Raw genomic sequence first — 16,618 nt, 5'->3', positions numbered from 1 at the left:
TTTTCCCTATCAGGAAAGGTTGTAGCAGTGAACTGTTTGTGTGGCCACACTACACTACCCATGCTTCTAAATCGCTGCCAGAATTTAGCTCAGTTTTTACTTTAGTCAGAGGTCTGGGCCAAAGCTGCCATTGAAAATGGAAGTCAGGGCAAAGATACAGTGGTAACACCAGGGGCACTGGTAACTGCACAGAAAGCAGGTGCTTTGCAGCCCTGGTGGTTCAGGTAGGTAGGGGTGGCAGCCCACTTACCAGTCAGAACAGACACAAAGAACCCGAGGAGCCTAATAGCGCTCAGAGAGGCAAGCGAACAGACTGAAGGAAGGCAGAAGCAGAGAGCATCAAAACTTAAACAATGTGACTACTGATTGCGTAGGAATCGCACATAAAACGCAGTGGCACCCTTGGGTATGAGAAATGACCAGCTCTAGAGACCATGCCTCCTACACTGCATCTGTACACAGACAAGATGTACACATCCATCTCCTGGATGAACCATTTGAGAACATCTGACCCAGAGCGGCCTTTATTTACCCTTATAGGACTGCCTGCACAAGATAAGTTTCAAAACCACCAGCGAGGCTGGGATTGTAGCTTGGTAACAGAATGCTTGGTTTAATTCCTAATCGTACCTCCCCATTGGAAAGATGGAGTATTTGGGTAAATGTTACAGGGACAGGAGGGGAATCACAATGTTCAGTTCCCCCAATGCAGCTGAGCATTGGTGTTTCTCCAATGGGATTAGCGTCCTAGGTCCAGGGCTGAGGTCACTGTAGTTCTTAGGGCATTTATTTTAGTCTTCAGTCTTAGGCTCTGTATTAGACACTGGGTATCACAGTGAGGAAAATGGCTGGCTCTACTCTCCATGGAACTCCTCTCTAGAGTTTTACTCTAGCATTCACAGATATCAGTCGCAGCCTCTGGAGTGTGGGTACTGGCCCATAGGTCTGTGGGTTCTCAGTGTCCACTACAGCAATGCAATAGTTGCTTTCCTGCTCCCATGAACTTAGCTTTCTCAGAATGTGGGAGCATGGTGCCACCTTCTGGACAGGAGAGCAGGCTGCATGGCCAGCACGCTCGCAAGAGAAGTGCAGACACAGCTCTCCACGCTTCTGTACTTAGTAGGCGCCTGTGGTTTTCATTTGTTACCTACTAAAACTACAGGACTTACTAGATGAGTCTTTCTTCTTGCCTTGTGTTTGGGGAGCGAGTTGTTGTAGTTAGTATGATTCCAGACCGGGTGTCCCGTGACAACAGTGGAAGCTGACTCACACTCAGTTCAAAGACATCAAAAGCCTGGTAGGACTGTGTACTGAACAGGCAAATCAAACTACAGAAAGCACAGAAACTAAAAGTGAACCAGAACAAAAAGGATAACCCCAGGCAATATCTTTTTTTTGTCCTTTGCTGGCCTTAAGTCTGTAATCTTTCTGCCTCAGCCACGTGTGGGGTTACAAGCCTCCCAACTGCATCTTTCTAGTATAAGCTGCCATTTAAGGGAATACCAGTGATTTATTTTAATTAAGATTAAAATTTCTTTCAAATTACTCCTCAGTTCTGTGCACAAGAACTCCTGTGGCAATAGTACCTTTCTCAGACAGACGGGCAGGTGTGGGTGTCACCTCAGAACACACAGGTGACATAGGTGTCAGGACCGCCACCCTAGGGTGACCTGGCTTACATCACTTGCACACCAGAGACCTGGCCTTCAGGGAAGCGTCGTCTTCCTAGCTGTCTCTAAACACGTGGCAAAGAGAAGGGTTTTGCTTTTACAGCCATTTAACTATTCACCTGTCTTCTGCATCATTCAAATAGAAATGTTTTCTAAAAGAAAAAAAAAAGCCTAGCATGCTTTAAATTCTTCTCAAAGGCAAAAGAATTAGTCACATTATTTCACAAGAACTTTGTAGGTTTAGTGATTCTATGGCACTGGGTATACACGGAAAGGATGTTAAGGCAACAGAATCCTGTAGATGAAAACATTGTCTTTAATACTCTCTGAACTCTTGGATCAGTTGGGGTCTTTTTAATCCCTTTTTTAGATTTATTAATATGTATGACTGTTTTACTTGTATGTATGCCTATGCACCTTTTGAGTGCCTGGTGTCCTCCGAGGTCAGAAGAGGGCACTGGACTCTCTGGAACAGGAGTTGTGGATGATTTTTGAGCCACCCCAATGGCGCTGGTAATCAAACCCAGGTCCTCTGCAAGAACAAGAAGTGCTCTTAACTGCTGAGCCATCTCTTCAACCAACAGCTATCTTGATGGAGAGTGCAGGGTTTTCTGGGGGCTGAATGGGAGGCTTGGAAGTCTTCCCATTCCCTGTGTTCTGCATGACTCCTAACTACTGAGCACTATGGGTGCTGAGTGACAGGAAGCCCGTTCCTTAAAGAATGAAGAGATGAGCTCTTCCCCAGCTACTCTTTCAGAACCTTTTCATGCTCTAAATGTTTCAAAGGAGAAGAGAATCTTGTTTCTTTGCTTTGAGGATGAAACATGATTTTGGGACCAGCTGTACCCTGCACCCATATTCATTTCCAAGAGGTCCTTGGTGGAGAGGCTTCTGCTGAAGCAGAAAAGGCAGATCAGACAGCCCTTTCTGTTTTAATGATATTTTGGCTGAAAGAGGATACTGCTGCTTCTAACACTAAAGAGCCTCCTGCTTTCACTAAGTACTCTTGGAAAGGCCCCTCAAACATCCTGGTAAGAGAAGTACAGGCTTCTTACAGCGGCACCCCACGTTACTTCATATACCCAAGTTCCGAGCAGTGGGAGTCTTCTGTGTCCTGTGCATGCATCCGGGTGTCATTCAAACCTGTAACCTAGTGGCAGCTATTTTCATTATGTGAGCAGAACTCATTGCCTCTGTCTGCCTGCCCTGCAGCCTTTCTCTGCACTGGCATCATGTGTGCCTGCCTGTTCACGAGGATATCACATCCATGATCTCCCCAAGTACATCTGTATAGCATCTTTGCTTTTCCTTTCCCTAGACTTTTCCCTATGGCCCCATTTCAGACGTGATAACAGTAGAGTGGCCTATTAGAGCTGGGTAGAAAATGGAGAATCAGAAGGCAAGATGGGCTGTGTGAAGATGCTGGTCCCCTAGATGGACTTTACCCACACCCCAGCAAGCTGACCTCGTCCCCTGGGTGCCGGAACTTCTCTACAACCCTTTTGTTCCGGGTTCACTCTCATTTTCCCGTGCTTGGCATACTTCCTCCCTTCTCCCCGGCACAGTTCTCACTTTTGTCTCTCATCCAGGAGGTGCGCAGTACGATCAAAACCACATCATCCTCAACACAGTGAACACAGAGAAGTTAACACAAGTGTGGGAAGCCATGGTCCTGTGACCCTGAACCGAGAATGCAGGAGTGTTTACAGCTCTTCTGGCCACCGTATTGAAGAAAAATAAAATTACAGAGCTGATGCACTGATGGAGAAGCCAAGTGGAAAGTGGACCGAAGGCTATGGCAGGGAAATTATCTTTTCAAAGTCGTTTGAATTTGAAGCCAATAGTTTGCTGTTCTTGTTTCTTGCCTTGGGTTTTCTCAGTAACTCCTTAAACAGGTTTTGGGTGTAGATGTTCTAAAGATCAAGACCACGTTGTAACTTATTTCCAGAGACAAGAGGAGACAAGACCTCTGAGTGTTGAAGCCTGGATTCCCTCAGATTGCTTGTCAGAAGACTTAGCATCGGAGGCTGCTTTGCCAGACTTCTGATCCACTGCCTTAACATTTAGCGCTGGATGGCAGATTGGGAAACTTCTATATACTCAGACATGTTCCAAGGAGTTTAGCGAGTATAAACAAAACACTATTTTCAGTTAATGTTCAAAATGAATAAATTTGTAAATGTTCATGTTGATGTCAGCTCATGAGCAGAACCCGGGTTATTTTAGTTCTCTTGTGGGCTGTCCTCGAGTGTCACACATAGTTTATTGCCTTCCCTACAGCTGCTATGGGGACAGTATTATGGCCTAATTTATTAACCCTGACTTTGTCACCTACCTAGAATGTGGGAGCATATTCTATAACTTTGGCTAAACCTTGAGCTTTCAGCCTGGTGGTCCCAGGGCCACCAGCAGGACTGCTGCGGATCTGAAGACAGCGGGACCTCCCTTCTGGAAGCAGATGTGGTAGCGGCAGGCGAGGGTTACTTCTATAGCGAGTGAGGGAGAGATCCCAAGGGCTCTGTGCAGTGTTAGTGCAGAGACCCAGACCTCTGCAGGCAGTTGGGGAACAACTGTCCTGATAGACTGGCCCAGACTCTGCTGCTCAAACAGGACATTGTACTTTTTTTTTTTTTTTTTTTTTTTTTTTTTTTTTTTTAAGTTTTTCGAGACAGGGTTTCTCTGTGGTTTTGGAGCCTGTCCTGGAACTAGCTCTTGTAGACCAGGCTGGTCTCGAACTCACAGAGATCCACCTGCCTCTGCCTCCCAAGTGCTGGGATTAAAGGCGTGCGCCACCACCGCCCGGCCTAGGACATTGTACTTTTGAGCAAAATTGCCAGACATTTTCTTAGAACATCTTCCTCATTTTGTTCTTATCACAAGATTGGCGCTCTTGTCAGGGGCTGAACAAGTCCACTTCTGCTTCACCTGCTTGAGCCTGTTTGGATCCAACAGCAGGCAAGTGTGCTCATCCAAATAGTTTCTCTGCAGCTTAAGCACAAAAAGAGCATTTAGCATGTCTGTCTTCTTTTATGTACATCTCTTACTATAGGCCTTTTGTGTATGTTGCTAGAGTATGGTGGGGTAACATATCCTATCAAAAGCCTGTTTGATTTTATCTCTTGAATAAACTTATTCCTGGCTAGCCATGTGGTAAAATCCTGGAATCAATTTAGCCTTCCTCCAACACAGCTGAGAGTCATGGGTTAACTGCAGGCACTTCTTAGCCACCTTTAGGAGCGCTCACCAGTGCACTCAAGGATTTAATGCACTGCCACCTGGGAGCTCTCTGGGACAAGAACTGAGGACTCCCAGATAGACAAAAGTCGAGTGGCACTGGCATTTCCAATGCGGTTGTAAAGAATGGCTTGCAAGGCTGCTGTGTTTGCATCGGCTTGACCATACATATCATCAGCCAATTAGAAAGAAGGGTATAATACCTATACCTTCCCAGATACAAGGGATCTGATGCCCCTGTCTGGCCTCTGCAAACACTGCATGCATATGGTACACTTATATACAGACAGGCAAAAACACTCATATGTGTAAAATTAATAAAAACAATTGTACTGAGGAAATTCTAGAGTGACTTTAGAGGAAACTCCACATCCAAGCAACCTAATACTAAACAGGTATCTAATAGGAATACATGGAGTGGAGAGTTTCTCCAAAAAAGTCTATGTACATGAAAGGCTAGAAGCAATTATTAAGGTACAGCAATGAAGATGATTATAAAACAGCAACAAACACCTTGAACAAGATTCAAGAATGACAGACTTACTGGTAAGCCACATGAGGTCAGAAAATAGTGGGCAGTAGCAGTGTCCAGCTGCTGAAAGAAGTCCGGCTAATGTACAAAACTTAAGCCAGGTGTGCTAGCATAAATCCATAATCCCAACACTTTATGGTTGAAGGCTGGAGGACTAGGAATTCAAGGTCACTAGTCACTATAACCTTCCCTTTCTCTTTTGTACCCAAAATGCCATGCCAATATTAATATCACAATATAAAACATTTATATTTTATACAATATAACTTTATAGGTGCCAGTCTTTAAAATTTCTCAACACTTTATAAGTCAAGTTCTCTTAAAGAAAACAAAGAACCAAAAACCAATGTCTTTTTAAATGTCCAAGTCTCTGAACTGTGGGCTCTAATAGATAGTCTTGGCTTCCCTCTGAACTTCGCGGGCCAATCATGTGACTTTCTTTTAGCTAAACCTATCTCCCAAGCTCCCACAGAACAGCCCATTAAGCTTCAGGTCCTCAATGGTTTTTCCAATCCAAAGGTCCACACATGTCCACAGATTCTTGCCAAACAACCTGGTCAGGTCTCTCACAGGAAAAAAAACAAAAAACCCAAAAAACCATACCCGATTCCAGTTTCTGTCTTACCTATGTTTCCATTGCTGTGATAAATCAGTGACCAAAACCAAACTTGGGATGTGAGGGAGATTTAGTTCACTTCACAGATTACCGTCCACTGTGGAAGGAAGTCAGGGCAGACAGGAACTCAAGGCAGAAAGGAACCTGGTGGTGGGAATTAAAGCAGAGGCCACGGGGAAATGCTGCTGGCTGGCTTGCCCCCTTTTTAGCTTACTCAGTTTGGTTCTTTATACACTCCAGGAGTACCTAGCCCAGGAATGGCACCTCCCACAGTGGGCTGGGCCATTCGCGTCAATTGTCAATCAAGAAAATGCTCCAGAGGCTTGTCCACGGGTGATCAGGACATAGAGGTGGGAAGAACTGGGTCCTGCTGTCTCCTCCAGTGCCACCTCCCTACTTCTTCCCCCTAGCTCCCAACTAGTAAAGGTTCTACCACCTCCCAATGTTGTCGCATGTGTATGATGCACACATGGGTCTTTGGGAGATGTTTCTGACCCAACCTATAGCAGCCAGTTAGGAAAAGCATCACTGATGAATTGGAGAGGAAATTAAGTTCTTCACGCTGACATTTTAGAATCTCACAGACATTAAGATGATGGAGTCTGAGCTGCAAGAAGGCCCAGGAATCTGAAAAGCTGGGTGAAAGGGCAGCTTAAGAAAACAAACAAAGACGGCGTGGAGGCTGGAGAGATGGCTCAGTGGTGAACAGCATAGAGGCTGGAGAGATGGCTCAGTGGTGAACGGCATAGAGGCTGGAGAGATGGCTCGGTGGTGAAGAGGCTCCAGAGGACCCGGCTCAATCCCAAACACCTACACGGCAGCTCACAACTATCTGTGACTCCAGTTCCAGGGGATCTGACATCTTCAAATCAAAGTATGTGAAAAATAAATTATTTTTAAAAAGTTTTTTAGAGATGGGTTTCTCTGTGTAGTCCTGGCTGTCCTGGAACTCACTCTATAGACAGACTGGCCTCAAACTCACAGAGATCCACGGGCCTCTGCCTCTTGAATGTTCGGATTAAAGGTGTGCACTACCACTGCTTGGCTATTAAAAGTACTTTTTTAAAATACATATTTTTAAAATGTTCTTTATTGAGCCAGTGAGATGACTCAGCAGGTAAAGATACCTGCCACCAAGCCTGAGAACTGGAGTTCTGTACCCAGAAGCTACACGGTAGAAGGAAAGAACTGAGCACTCAACGGTAGCATACCATTGCACATGTGCCCACACACACACACACACACACACACACACACACAACAGAAAAACAAACATTTATTTTCATTATCATTGCAGAGGTACATGCGTGGAGTGGGGAGGAGGTCAGAAAGCAATTCTGTGGAGCCGGTTTTTTCCTCTCCTCCCTCCATGTGGGTCCCAGGGAGTGAACTCAGGGAGCTACGTTTGCACTGCCAGCACCTTTACCTACTGAGCTGTCTCACTGGCCATATTTAGGTTTAGAAACATATCACGAAACTTAAAATCTAACTTGGAAAAATATCTATTGGGGACTAAATGTCTGGATCACAGGCACTCAGTGAGAAGAGAGCAGCAACCCCTGGCAAGCACATGTTTATTTAAATAACGTTAACCACAGTCTTCCCCCGGGCGTGGCCTCTTTCCACCTTCAGGAAGGCTGCTGGGACTTCAGAAAAGGGGAAGGTTTGTTCAATAACTGGCCGAATCTACAAAACACAAGAAGAGACAACAGGGTGATAAAGAGACCTACGCTTTCTGAGGCAGACGGTGTCTGTAGATATCTTTCAATGACTGTCTCAAGGGCTCTCTGCCATGTGCTGAGGGCAGGGCTCCAGCTGCCTCTCCCCCTCCCCATCCCTCCTCTCCAAGTTTACTGTTTCACCTTTACTCCATCTTACTCCCCAGTAACGCTGTCATTCCTACTCAGAACCCTTCAAGAGCTCCCAAACCCGACTTTCCAAGACACACTACATCCTAACCTCATGCTGCTTGGCATTTTCATTTTTTGAAAATTCTATTTTATTTATTAGTGTGTGCATGTGGTTTGAGTGCTGTGGGTATGGACACACATGTGCTGTCTGGTGCACGTAGAAAATAGAGGACAATTTTTGGGAGTCGGTTCTCTCCTTCTGACCCTTCTGGGTTCTGGCTATCAAAGTGGGCTTTGGCTTCACTTGGCAAGTACTATTCCACTGAGCCATCCAACTGGGCCTCCCTGTCATTTTCTAACGCTGTATGCTGTTATCTGTGTTAGCCTCACATCTGCAATTGTGCACCCCTGGCCTCACAGCCCTTTCTATCCCCCACCTGCAGTGTGTTTTTCTGAGCTGCTCTAGGAGCCACTGAGCCCCCTCAAAGCCTGCAATTACTACAGTGAGTGCAAGTCTCTGTTGTGTTTCTTAGCTGTGCAGGAAGTAGCAAGGCCCTTGCTGCATGCATCTCTGTACTCCCCTCACAGGTGTGCACACACACGTAGTTTGTTTTCTAGTCTTAAATACATGCATACATATTTAATCAGAGCAGAAAGCATCTGTGTATCTTTATATATCTATAATACCAATATGTAATGGGTGCTTAACTAAGGCTCTAAAATGAAAAGCCATGAGGTAGAAAGCAGGCGTCCTATGTGAGCTCTCTGGGCGTGGGGAGCTCCACTCAGCAGCCCACAAGTCTTACAAGATACAGGATGAGGAACCACCAGCTCAGTCAGCTCAGTGGCATCTGGGTAATGCTGGCTACCTTTACAGTTCCTCAGCACTGGCAGAAGTCTCCTGAAAGCAGGTCCAGGCAGAAGTCAACCTAAACGCTTCCTTCCAAATGTCTAGCAGAAAGAGTGTGTGTCCACCGGACACAACACTGGACTGCTTCTCACAGCTCCACTGACAAGGGTCAGCTGCCACAAGGCACACAGTGACGCACAGCCTAAACTACCCTTTTCCTTTGACAAGAGGAAGTCATATTTTATGATGTTTGGACACATCTGATGTCATGTCCTCTGACGTGGCTTTCAGAGCTTCTCAGGCACCACACGCTCCTCCTCCCATGAGCTGATGATTCTTCTGCATCTGCAGATCACTGCAAGCTCAGACTCACAGTAGAGCGGAAGTGCTCCCATGGTGGACTACCCAAGTTACATACCTTCAGAGTGGAGGCCACTCCCATCTTATGAAACTTAGGGTCACCGAACCGAGTCAGTGTGCCCAAGTGTCCCAGCCACTGCTCTCAGCACTGCCCAGAGCTGGCCACTATCATCTGCTGCTTTTCATCTCCACCCAGGAAGGAAGGGAAAGGAGCTGGAGATGACAGTGAGTCATCACAGCCTGAATCCTGCCTGCCTTCCCTGTGTCAGCTGAGGATCTGGTCTCTAAGCCCTGCATTGAGCCCCAGCAGTGACAGATGCTGTGGTACCCTGTCTATGGAGGGTATCACTAACTGATAGTCCCCAACACACTGAGTAGGCCCTCAGATCCTTCCACAACACCACAGGAACACATTCAGAGCTGACCTGAGCTGCCTTCTCTGGTAAGAGAAGAAGGCACTTGGGCTGTTCCAGCACTCTCCTTAGAGCTCCAGGATGCTGTGTACTAGATACCACTTAACTGGTAAATGAATGACCCACGCCCACACTTCAAACACATCCTCCACTGCCTCTTGGTACAGTGGACTCAGACTCTGGATTGCTCTGAGTAAGTTCCAGAGAGGCGTGCACACTTCTGCAGGAGTCCCTGGGCCTTTCTGCTGACTCTCACGTACCGAGGCTGCCACCCATATAAGCTCTCAGCCTACCAGGTTCACTACACCTCTCCCTGCAAAGCACTAGCCTAGCACAGTATACAAAGCAGACTCCACCCAGAACACACGGCCTGAGCCGTCATGCCAGGCTCCCTTCAGAGCTTTCTGCCGAAGCCACAGAGCCAACTTGCTGACTGGGCCACTGCAGCGGCTGCACACTTTAATCTGGCTGGGCAGGCCCTTTGTGACAAAGAGCCCGAGAGGGCTGACTGTGGCATAATGAGTCATTCAGCAATTCCTGTAAGTGACAATGAGAAGAAAAGGGGGGAGGGTGGCCTTCAAATTACAGTCAGGATATGTGAGTACAGGGAGATTAACTGGATCATGAGACAGTGTCTATGCACAGCCTCACTCTGGACCTAGAATGCGTGTTTGTGAAAGAGAAAGGGATCAGAGTTAAACTCCAGAGAGGGGAAAAGGTTACTCACAGTGAGGTGGGGACGTTTATGTGATGACACTGCTATAGTCCACTTGGCATGCGGAGCCCTGTTATAAATCAGGCAGGCGCAAGGCCACACTTCCCGCTGCACAGACACCCGGGGATCACAGGTGGTCATTCAGGAACCACCCACAGCAGCAGCCCTTATTCGGTGTGGGAGGCAAGTGTGGGGTCTCCAGCATGCACCTCCCCTTCCTTAAACAGGACTGGGATCTACGACTTGTTGCCTTAACACCAAGAACATCACCCTTCCCAAGTATGACCACCATTCAACAGCACTGCTGTTTACAGCCACTGGGCACGCCTCTGAGGGGCAGCTAAGAGCTAGAGGGGATGAGCATCTGAGCTAAGCTGCTGATCAGAACAGGACGCTGAAACCCAGCAGTTGTGTGGTTCACGCAAAGCCAGAGCTCGCAGGAGAACAGCCAAAGTGAGGACCTGGGATACCTGACTATATGCCCAATGGGACGAAGGTGGGCTGGGAGTCGGTCTGTCCACATTTCCCTAAGCTCCTCATCCTCTATAGGCACAGCCCCCAGGCACAGAAGCTGCAGATATCAGAAGATGAGGTACATGAAGATGAACCAACAGATGCAGATACCATGGAAGATTCAAGAGCTCCTGGTTTAAGTCCAAATCCACATCTCTGTTAATGGGCACTAGGACCACAGTCCCAGAGCCCTCTCTGGGAGTTACACCCCAGTTTCTGTTAGGCCTGTCAATATAAGGGAGGATGCTAACTCAAAACCCCCAGAGCTGAGAAGACAGCAAAAGGAAAAGGTGAGGTTTGTTCTAGTTGGCTGTTTCTTGGGTACTTCCTGAGTCTGCAAAGTAACATTAAAACTGGAAGATAGGTGTGGGACAGATGAGGGATGGTGTGCTCTGAGATATTAAATGTACCCATCAGAAGAGATTCCAGGAAGCACTCCTTTCCAGCCACGGGAGTGGAGGAACTCGGTATCGTTCTCATGGAAAAAACCTCAAGAGCTTAGAAAAAATCAGAAAAGTCAGGCATGATGGTCACACATGTGACCCCAGAGCCAGGAGCTAGACATGAAAGCACTAAGAATTCGAGGCTAGCCTGGGTTACAAAGTGAGGCCTAGAACCTTCTTTCAAAAGAAAACAAAAAGGGGAAAAAATAAAAGGAATTGAGAAGCATTAAGGCTGCGATGAGACGCTGGAATACCAGGCACGCTAACCCTCCTCTGGTGGTTCTCATGACCTGTTCTCAAACTACTGTGTTCTCCCCATGGAGCAGGACCCAGCTGCAGTATGAAGCCTGAAGCTTGGCCTCCAAGAGGGGCTGGAAGTCATCCACCTCAGAGCTCAGTGCACTCCCTTTCGAAGCTGTATGTCTAATACAGTGGCCTCTAAATACATGCGACTAGTTCAAATTTAATCAAGAGAGTAACCAAAATGGAAATGTCGGTCTCCTGGCTACACTAGCCATACTCCTAATACTCAGTAGTCACAAATGGTTTAGTGGCTACCTGCTGACCGAGAGGATGGACATTTCCACCACCACAGAAAGAGCTAGCGGACAATGCTGACGAGGAGGTTAACTATTCACAGCAGACCTGTGGAACAGAGCAGTAGGAGTCCTCAGCAGACGGTACAGACTGAACTCAAGCAGTGAATACAAAGAAACGGCAAACTCTGGGACGACGACACTGATGCTCAACCAAACCTAAGTGGTCAACTAGAATTCTGAAGAGACCTGTGAACATTAAGTACATGACAAAAGGGTTCTTAAAATGTCATGAAGAAGCCGGGCATGCTGGTGCAGGAGGCTGAATCTCTGTGAGTTCGATGCCAGCCAGAGCTACATAGTGAATTCCAGGAAAGCCAGGACTACATTGAGAGACCCTGTCTCAAAAACCAAAAGCAAACAAAATATCGTGTGAAGAATACACTGTGCAAATAAGGATATGCAAAATGGTTAAAAGGGGCCAGGTATGGTGCAGGCCTTTAATCTCTGAATTTAATACTACCTGGTTTACATAGAGAGTTCTAGGTCAGTCAGGGCTACATATCAAGACCTTGTCCAAATCAATCAATCAATCAATCAATCAATCAATCAATCAGTAGGAACTAGGTAGGTGGCTCATGCCTGTTATCCCATCCACTCATGCGGCTGAAGTAAGAGGATGACTTGAGCCTAGGAGCTCAAGGCTAAGAAATATTTTTAATAATCATAATAATCATAATGAAATAAAACGTCTTTCTTCCATACTTGACTTCCAGTCATCTAGTTTCCCTCTTCAAGAACAACCAACATTCCAAGAACACTGTGCATTAGATCAGTCAGAATACTGGCCCTACCCAAAACATTCACACCCGAATTCCCTAGGCCTGTGACAAAAAGTGGCAAAAGGCTCTGCAGACGTGATTAGGGCAAGGGTACCCAAGCAGATCACCTCGGGTCAATAAAGTAGAATCTTAGGATCCTTAGAAGAATAAGGCAGGTCTCAGAATGCCTGTGGCCACTAAAGCCTATAGAAGGCAAGCAAGCAATTCTGCCTCCAGGAGGAAGCCAGATCTGCCCCACCATTTTAAACTGCCGACTTTCAAGATCATAATAAATGTGTGTTACTTTACACCATGGTGCTTGTGGTAGTCTGTTTCAATCAGAAACTAATGTGCATAGAGAGACAAATGTAAATCAATATTTTCCCCCAATACAGAGTCATCCTTACCAGCATCTGCCTACTGAGGACAGTAGAGAGGTACCAAGGTTTCTCTTTCTAACCTATGCTAACCAATGGTATAAACACATCTTACTTTTTGTTACAGCTTTTTATTCCCAACCAAAAATGGTCTGCTAAATAGTGTAAGAACAGGAAATGCTTATTGTGCTCAGGATTTCTCCTAAGCCTGCCACGGAGCTGCAGGTCCACGCAGACCTTCTGAGCAGCCCTTTACACTCCATACTAGAAACAGATGACCCTTCGAGACGACCGATGTCTGAGAGCCCAGGCTCCTCAGCAGTGGGCGCAGTTGCAGGAGGAGGAAACACTAGCAGGGGAGGCTGCTCTCTGCCATCCTGCCACCAGCACAGGGCTCCTCTCTGCCTTTTCCATAGATGACCAAGTTTCTATGGTTACTGCCAAGTTAACTATGTGCCTAGGAAAAGGATCAGGAAACTTTTTTTGTTTGTTTTTTGAGACAGGGTTTCTCCATATAGCAGCCTTGGCTGCCCTGGAACTCACTCTGTAGACCAGGCTGGCCTCAAACTCACAGAGATCTGCTTGCCTTTGCCCCTTAGTGCTGAAATTAAAAATGTGCACCACCACCACCCAGCTAGGATCAGGAAACTCTTCTCTCTTAATTTTCTCCTTTAGGGTTAGGAAGCTTACAACTCTTCTCTGCCTTAATGTTTTTCTGTTTCTTCTAAAGATAGTGTCTCATATTATAGCCCAGGCTGGTTGTAGCAAAGTTAGGGTCAGGGTTAAGGTTTCTCCCATCTGGCACTGAAACAGGAATAAGCCACCATATCACTGCTTCCTTAGCGAACTTTCAGTAATACACTTAATAGTGAACAGTGTTGTGGGCCATACACGGACTAGAGTTTTTGTTTTGTATTGTATTGTGTAGTTTTGATGGCTGGAGAGATGGCTCAGCTATTAGAAGCACTGGCTGGTCTTCCAGAAGACCCAGGTCTATTCCTAATACCAAGAGGGCCATTCACAGTTGTCCACAGCTCCAGTTCCAGGGGACTTGATGCCCTCTTATGGCCTGTACATGTACCAGACACATAAGTAATACATAGAAAGACATGCAGGTAAACAGCCATACTCATAAAAAATAAAATAAAAACATAAAACCTGGGGCTGGGGAGATGGCCCAGGAGGTAAAAGTAGGCCCTGTCACAAGGACCTGAGTTCAGAGTCCAGTCACCTATGCAAACAGCCGGGCATGATAACATCACCTATAACCCAGCTCTGGGAGAAGGCATACGGAGGCAGAGGAGACAGGTAGCTCCCAGGAGCTCTCTGACCAGTCAGTCTAGATCAAGATTCAGGGAAAGACCCTGTCTCAAAAAAACAAGGTGGAGAGGAAGACCCTCAGTTTTGACCATTGGACACCACATTCACATATACATTCACGGGAGCATTTGTACCTGCACACATCTGAACATAAACACATATACTACAAACACATGTGTGCGCTCACAGATACACAAAATAAATAATAGAAAATTTTAAATGTTCTTAAAATACAAAAGCCATTCTTAGCTCAGGGGACATACAAAAATAGGCCTAAGATTGGATTTAGTTTACTGACTATATTGTTCCAGCCCCTGGCTAATACAATTAAAATATTGTATTGGTCTTAAAATTCAGATCCAAATTGTACATCGCTACAATAAATATGAATATGAAATCCTACTATTAGCAGAAAGCCTCATGGTGACAGCCAAGGAGAAAAGGACTCTGAGGTCCCCATATACTTATAAATGTCAGCGTCTTGGCTCCTTGTCATCTTGGGCCTGAGAATGGTGGACACATTAAAGGCAGAGGGCTCTAATGCCTGAAATGTTCACAGAAAGCCACCAGGCCAGGAAGCGAAGTGACAGTGTGAGGACAATGCTGACAGGACTGCCTCCTTCTATTGTGGATCTGCAGCTTCCTTCTCCATGCTTCCTGTCACACACAGGGCTGAGAGGGTTCTGTTAATAACACTGAAGTCAGATGCTTGTGCATGCAGGGGTGGTCTACATAGGAATGCACATGTGCGTGCACGAGGAAGCTGGAGGTTGACATGGAGTGTCTCCCTTTACTACGCTACCCTATTTTGAGACAGTTTCTCTAACTGATGGAGCTCACTGATTGGTTAGACTGACTGGCCAGTGAGCCCCTGGTGGCCTCCAGTCTCTGCTCCCCATGCTGAGGTCACAGGCATCTGCCACCGTGCCTGCCTTTTCCATGGCTGCTGCGGCTGCCGTGCATCAAGCACCTCACCCAATAAGCCACCTCCTCTGCCCCAGACACAATTTTTAACCAGGAAAATTCAAGTTACAAGTGAGCAGAACCAGATTTTCTTCCAATTTTTAGACCATGTCAGTCCTGATGTGAAACAAACAAGAAGGAAGATGACAGGACCACAGAGAAACACTAAACACAGGCTAGATTTCCAAAAGTGGCTGCCTTCCTATTTATTAAAATACTCTGGGCTCAGTAACTGCGTTTCCATGAACTGAAATGGACGCACTCGCAGTTAGCACTTTAAACAAAGCTGGGCTATCTCAGAAGCTTTATTTGTAAACCATCAGATAACTATTGGCACACCTGGGCAAAGGAACATTAATACGGCTATTTACAAAACAAGGACTGGAGAACATCTTATTATCCTAATATGGAATAAATTTAAGAAGGGTGTCTAAAAACAAAAGGGAAGGTGAGAAATGACTCAGGACTCACTTGTCTTTTCCTGTCTGGATAGAATGCCTTTGGGATTTTCAATAACTAGTCATACTGGTTTGAGTAACGAGCAGAAGCTCAGGGACTGAGCGATGGAGTCAAAAGTGTTTTCTTGAAATAACCTCAACTTCCAGATTTTGAATCGTATGAATATATTTATCCAACTTAGAGCAGTTGGCTTAGTTGTTCTGTGCCTTTACAAACAGCAGCAACAGCTCCTCTCTTAGGCTCATGCTAACCAGACTCACTAAGTCCTCCTCAGAGCTTTGAAGAACTGGATTGTCCTTGTCCAGCTGAGCAAGTCTTTTCTAATGGCACAGTCTGCAATGTCTGCTGTTACTCCTCACAATTTCCCAGCAGACAAGACAGTGATCACTTTCAGATCATAGCAGGGACATGACAAGACATCTGACATCATTGTACCCACAGCCACCTATCGGCTTATGCAGGCCCAGAGCTCTTCACTGTCAAAAAAAACTTCCAAAGATAACAGCCTGAGCAGCAGAAAGTCTTCCTTCAGGCACATCTCAAAGGCATCTACTTCTTCCCATGTCCCTTCTCAGCTGTTCGACTGGTTATTCGCCAAATTTAATGGGTGCATATATACAAATCCTTTCTCATCTCTGTTGGGTAAATAGACATTTCCAAGTAGAGACAAAGTCATAATATTTTGAATATAAGAGAGTGTGACAAGCATTTGGCAGTGTGAGTAGACATCAGGACAAACAACACCATGTGTGCACTCCTGGAGGACAAACACTGTGACCCTGGGGCCCCATGAAACACTATCTTATTTAGTGATGGTTCCAGTCTCTGTAGCAATAAAGGAGGCATACCTGTGGGATGTAGAAGAATCCTATACATGTTAAATGTGAACCTGCTTCTACTCGGGATGCACCAAGACACAGAAGTCCATAAAAAGGTTCACAAACTT

The 16,618-nt window shown here is 46.1% G+C and overlaps 2 protein-coding genes across 2 annotated transcripts in view; one reads left to right on the top strand and one right to left on the bottom strand.

The window, feature by feature from the left end:
* The window catches only part of Crybg1 (crystallin beta-gamma domain containing 1), a 195,187-nt gene extending 191,333 nt beyond the window's left edge, over positions 1-3,854 (top strand). The window contains exon 22 of the mRNA XM_057762700.1: positions 3,260-3,854. Coding sequence (XP_057618683.1) covers positions 3,260-3,348 — 89 coding nt within the window. The 3' untranslated portion in view covers positions 3,349-3,854. The remainder of the gene's footprint in view (positions 1-3,259) is intronic.
* A 3,477-nt stretch (positions 3,855-7,331) lies between these two features.
* Rtn4ip1 (reticulon 4 interacting protein 1) overlaps positions 7,332-16,618 on the bottom strand; it is a 43,587-nt gene continuing 34,300 nt past the window's right edge. Inside the window, exon 9 of the mRNA XM_057762612.1 lies at positions 7,332-7,738. Coding sequence (XP_057618595.1) covers positions 7,631-7,738 — 108 coding nt within the window. The 3' untranslated portion in view covers positions 7,332-7,630. The remainder of the gene's footprint in view (positions 7,739-16,618) is intronic.

Source organism: Chionomys nivalis, chromosome 2 (genome assembly GCF_950005125.1).
Source record: "Chionomys nivalis chromosome 2, mChiNiv1.1, whole genome shotgun sequence".
In the NCBI taxonomy this organism is placed as follows: Eukaryota; Metazoa; Chordata; class Mammalia; order Rodentia; family Cricetidae; genus Chionomys; species Chionomys nivalis.
This window is presented reverse-complemented; position numbering and strand designations above follow the sequence as displayed.